This window comes from Poecilia latipinna, unplaced genomic scaffold (genome assembly GCF_001443285.1).
Source record: "Poecilia latipinna isolate Pla-1442-1.1 unplaced genomic scaffold, P_latipinna-1.0 Scaffold4705, whole genome shotgun sequence".
Classification (NCBI taxonomy): domain Eukaryota; kingdom Metazoa; phylum Chordata; class Actinopteri; order Cyprinodontiformes; family Poeciliidae; genus Poecilia; species Poecilia latipinna.
In genome coordinates, this window is record NW_015117321.1 from 6,687 (window position 1) to 12,471 (window position 5,785).

Below are 5,785 nucleotides of genomic sequence, written 5' to 3' on the forward strand. Positions count from 1 at the left end.
TGTTATGGATAAATGTCTGTGTCCTTCCTCTATCTCTTTTATCCGCTTACATGCACACTGCTGCTCAATTACATAACCATAACATGTAAGACTGGCGATATTCACACATAAACAAAAGCTGGTTAAGCAGACCAACACTCCTTCGAGAGGGAGCAGAATGAGGAGAAGATAAAAACAGAAATCGCTACAATCTTTACTTCACTCCGTGTTGCCCTAAGGTGAGCTGATTGGAGCCCAGCGCTGGACGCTGAATGTCACTCTGTATTTGTTCTCAGGGCCAGCCCAAGGCATAAGCAAACTAAGCAGCCGCTTAGGTCCCCAGGGCCACTAAGGTGCCCCCCTCAGTGGAACTGATTTTGTTTGTTTGTTTTTTTGTAATAATTTCTATGTCATTATAATGTCAAAAACACACAATTTCATTATGAAGTGATTTGTTTTTACAATAATATATATTTGATGTATGTAGAAATTATTATTTTATTGATAAAAGAAAAAATTGCTCTTGGGGCCCCTGGTGGCCACGGTAGGTACCGCACACTTTGCCTATAATGAGCTGCCGTGCAATGTGTAGTGAGCATCCAAACGTCCAAAGCTCCGGTTAGAAGTTAAGTAAGCAAAACAGTGTCTCAAAAAAAGACTTATCCTTCAGGGAGGGAGAAAAGAAAAAGGAAGAATAGAAAAAAGCCAAGATAAAGGTTTGTTTTAATATGCCATGGTAATGTAATGTAAAAGATTTGTAAAGCTGCTAGCTTGATAGCGACCTGGAACGGTCCAGTTTAACAGCCAAATATTTATGCTGGGGTCTTTGTGTTTGTATGAAACTGAGTTTAAACTTTTAATGAGTCGATTCTCATGGTAGGCTCTGTATTTTCTGAGGTATTTTTGGCTTCAAAACGCCATCTTTGATAACGTTTGATAACAATAATTAAAACTTCTCAATGTTTGACATTGCCTAGCAAAATGTTTTTACGTCAGCTGCTGCATTGATGAACTGCTCTATGCTGTATGTAGAATCATTTTGTGACTAAAACAAACATTATTTTTACATCAACTTCTAAGTTATGTGAAACTTCTGATAAAATCATTTGAAGGCTCAGAATCAGTCCAGTACCGGTCCACATTCTCAGGGGAGAAAGACTCACCTGGTTTCAATTACATTTTTCGCTATTGGAGTAACGCTTAAGAATAAATTTCTAGGCTGCACCGATTGCAGTTTTCTGGCCGATCCCTGGTTACCGACATTTTAAGAGCCTGACCTGCTGATTTTGATTTTGGCTGATATGAAATTTTTATGTCTGAAATGTCACTAAATATAGCAATAAAGTCAGGTGAGTTAAGAGTGTGGTGAATATTGTTAACTGCAAATGTTCAGACCTGACCTGGTTGGTCTGTCAGTCAAACCTCTCACTGCAGAGCAGAAGAGGACAGAAACTGATTTTTCAACCTTTGCTGACGAAGATAAGACTAGGGGATAAGATCAGCTTCACATGTAAGTATCGGCCAATCACGATCCCCCAAAATTAAGGAAATCGACGCCCAGAAATCAACTGGTCGATAAATCAGTTGGCCAATAAATGTATCCTATATTATGCACATATATAATGTGAACAACACTGCCAGAGATGCAATCAGTTCATAGCAGGTATGTGAATGATCTAATGATCGGACTGCTGATTGCAGACAGTCCACATTGTTAGTAGAAATAGAGGGCCCCAAAACCAAATTTCGCTTAGGAGGCTTGGGCTTGGCCCTGTCTGTTCTATTCATATGACTTTAACATTTGATTATTTTCAACATTAAAACCTGGTTTATACTTAACCAAATATCATTTCTCAAGATGATGACACTGAGGGGTTTTGGTTGGGTCTCAGAACTGGTAAACGGACCTGGATGCTGCACAGAAAGGAAAATGTGTGCACTACAACAATATTACATTTACCTGTATTTGGCCGCTGGCAGGTGTCAATTTTCACCTCTGGTAGAACAGCTGATGGTGTGTTGTTGGGGTGTGTGTATGTTGAAGCCTTTCAGAGTGTCGCTGCACCCTTCGCCTCCCTCTAGTCCCTAGAAGCGACCCGAGCAGGTCCAGTGTGTGTGAGGAGGGGGATGAGCTGCTGATGTATGTCTCTTCCTGTGTGCAGGCTCTGCGGGTTATGGCTAAGATCATGAGGGAGTGTTGGTACGCCAACGGTGCTGCCCGGCTCACCGCGCTCCGGATCAAGAAGACGCTGTCTCAGCTCAGCCAGCAGGAGGGAATCAAGATGTAGACCCAGCTCCCAAACACACACACTCACACACACATCTCTGACTGGGATCTATACCATTAGCATTACACCATCTGTGTCCTGACGAGACCTCAGCCTGTCCTGTAGGGAAGCTGAGGACATTTTGTATCTCACTCACGCCTGAGGAGGCTGGTGTCCTACTGGACAGCTGGACTGATGTCTGGTGGAGAAATCTGATGGAGGAGGTCTGTGCCTGGGGGGATGGTAGAGATGTGTAAGGAAGCCTCCTATCATTGACGTTTCATTAGAGCATCCTCTTCAATCATCACCATAAATCTTTCTGTAAACAATCCAAACCTTTCCCCTCAGTAGGGCTGCAGCTCTGGAGATGTTAGGGAAAGAAATTGTGATTTTCTAAGTAGTATTGAATGCGCTTTTTATTGGGAGACTGACCTTGTGTCATATCGTTGCTATAGCAACTCCCAGGAAGCCTAGAGTGTCATCAGCTTGTAAGGGATGTGACGGCTGCTCCACAGACTACTGTGTGTGGCCACTGAGATGTGTTACAGGACAGGAAATGTCGCATTTTACTCAATGAGCCAGTCAGCACCAGTGTCCAAACTAGTGCTGACTGTTTGGATTGGGTCATGACTGGGTGATCATCTGGAGAAACAGGAGCATCATGGCATCCCATGCATCATTGGAAGAATGGAAGGAACAGTAGCTGTTTGGGTCAGCCTGGTTACACATGTTCCAGTCAAAGAGCCAGACATTGAAAATACCCAATCAACTCTGATCAATAGATTAGATTGTTTTATTTATTGCAGATAAATAAAACAGATACTATGCAATACATAGTAGTTGCATTTTGTCTTAATAAATAGTAATAATAAATAATAAATAGTATTGCATTTTGTCTTAAAGTAGTATAATACTATTATTATACTACTAATAGTTTATTATTATTAGTAATATACTATTAGTAACATACTAATAGTATACTACTATATATATACTACTATAAATAGTAGTATACTATTATTAGTAGTATAATAATAGTAGTATTATTTACTACAGACAACATCCTGCAACATTCTAAGTGCAGGATGTTCTCTGCACTTAGACGCCAACATCCTGAGCTTTGATACACTTCCTTTCATTTAAATGAAGAGTAAACAAAGCATGGATGTTACGGGTGTGTTTGATACTATAATCTCTTAGTGTTAGATACACACATCAGAGTAACTGTGAACGAACAGAGACCTTTGACCTGCAGGACATTCTCACTGTAGCTTTAATTCATAAACTACCATCTGACACTTCAAAGCAAAAACATGTACAGGAACTTATTTTACTTCAATCAGAACTGTTGCTACTGTTGGTACTGTTGCTGAAATGATCTCAAATATTTTATGGTTACAAAACGGATATTTGTTAGTTATTCATCCTACTAGAATATAAACATCTGCTGAGCTTAACTGTAGATTTCAGATGGCCAGGATATGATTGTTTTGCTACTCATCTCTTTACCAAGCAGGTGTTACTGGGTTAGCTAGTAACACGGTGGTCCACTCTGAGCGGGTAGCTGTGGGCTCTCTGACTCTCTGACAGGCTGAAGAATGCTTTCTTTATTTATTCTAACAGATTTGAATAGGGATGATGTTTGCAGCCCTACTGTACAGTTTTTCTACCTTGGATGGAGACCTAGGGGTCCCATCAGGGGCCCCATGGTCAGGTTGTAAAGCTCTTCATCATGTCATCACTCAGTCATACTGAATTTAATTTATTGTGCATGTATTTGGATTTTCTTTCTGGTGGTAAGGGACTTTTTGTGCTAAACTGAACCGGACATGGTGACCTCATTCATCTTTGGTGAACATGCTGCAACATATGCAATATACAGTAGATAAATGTGTCTATTTTCTATACTCTGCTCTGCTAAAACATAAACAGCAAGACCAACAACAATCAGCTGCCACCATGCCTTCCAAACCAGCCGGAACCGGAAAGTGCCAGTGCTTTAAAACCCAACTCCTCATGTCGGCTGCTGTGGGATGCTTGTTCTCTCTCTCTCTGTGCGTGTGTGCGTGCGCGTGCATGCGTGCGTGCTTGTTGGATATACAGTGAGCTTCTACTATGCACACCCAGATGTAGGGACGGGTAGCAAAAGGAATCGCATACAGCTCACCATCCCTGGCAGCGTCCACACCCGGCCGGCCGACGCTCTGGTGCCATTTTATTAAAGACAGCTCCCCACCCCATCACCTCGGCAACTGCTCATCACCCAGCTCCTCCTCTGCTCTGCAGCACCTCCAGCTGGCTGCACTTAGAAGAAATAACAGCCACACATTGTCAGTGGCGCTCAGAGACTTGGAAGCATTACCGGTGTTTCCCTATAAATTGATTCTGTTCAGAATTTTGTTTCTTCAACCTGGAGAAAATTTCCAACAAGAAAGCAGTGAGGTAGATTCAGTCAAAGCAACCTGATATTTACTAAGCCATAGGTTTTTCAGGTGTTTATTTTCATCTTGTTTTGTTGCATGATGTTTTCTACCAGAATGTACATTTATGATTCATAGAAAACAACCTTGTTACTTCAGCTGAGCAAGCCTTAAGGGACCAACGCAAAAGAGTCACTTTCTGCTCTTAGAATCTTTTTTTTTGTTGTTTTCAGAAGAAAAAAAAATACATATATATATATATATATATATATATATAATTGATTACTATAATAAAGGTAGTGTTGTATGTAAAAGACAGAATATGTATATGTAGCACCTGATTTAAGAGTTTGTCTGCCTGTTCCCACGCTGCCATCCAGATGAACAGATCCTGGCTTTAACATGGCTCCAAAGCAAGTCTCCAATCAGAATCAGGAAGTCATCAATATTCAACTAGTTCCATGTGCCAGATTGTAATTTTCATAACCAAACCAGTCTCTTGATTGTTATCAATAAGTGCACTTCAGGCCCACTCCAGGTGCAGTCCACCTGTATGGCAGTGTGGGTCTCCATCAGTCGGTTTCTCTCTGCATTATTGTTCTTTGATTCATAATGTATTAATGTGCTGCTATCTGCCTCTCTGAGTTGACTTTAAGCTCTGGTTCCATGTAAATGTCCTCGTTTTGCCTGATCGGATCATTTTTGTGACTTGTTGCTCGACCTACTTGGTTAGCTGGTCATCATCTCAGCATTAACTGTATACAGATGCACGTGTGTGCATGTGTGTGTACACAATGTTGAGTCCTTTGGTTGGTGGCCCAACCTGCAGAACAACCTGCTTTCTAAGCCCTTGTAGCAACTGATCTTAAGAGATCATTGCAGACGTTTGTAGAAATAGATACAACAGCGCCTTTAGAGGATGTAATATGTAACTTGTTCAAGTAGAGGAACACTGTAGAAAGCCTGATTTCTGCTGCTTTTTTTTTATTACTCATCAGCTGTGGTTCCATCATCTATATTAATTATGGAAGACAAGACAAGGATTGTTTTTTTTTTTCCACCAAACTGGTGCTAGCAGCACTTCCTCTCATCCTGCCCTGTTCTGTTCTGATGCAACCT

The 5,785-nt window shown here is 41.1% G+C and overlaps 1 protein-coding gene and 1 long non-coding RNA gene across 2 annotated transcripts in view; one reads left to right on the forward strand and one right to left on the reverse strand.

Annotated features, from left to right (window-relative positions):
* Positions 1-3,076, forward strand: part of LOC106942941 (TGF-beta receptor type-1-like) — an 8,981-nt gene extending 5,905 nt beyond the window's left edge. Inside the window, exon 3 of the mRNA XM_015026295.1 lies at positions 2,142-3,076. Within this exon, the coding sequence (XP_014881781.1) occupies positions 2,142-2,267 (126 nt within the window). The 3' untranslated portion in view covers positions 2,268-3,076. The remainder of the gene's footprint in view (positions 1-2,141) is intronic.
* The window catches only part of LOC106942942 (uncharacterized), a 9,489-nt gene continuing 5,903 nt past the window's right edge, over positions 2,200-5,785 (reverse strand). The window contains exon 2 of the long non-coding RNA XR_001423758.1: positions 2,200-2,302. This is a non-coding gene — a long non-coding RNA (uncharacterized LOC106942942). The remainder of the gene's footprint in view (positions 2,303-5,785) is intronic.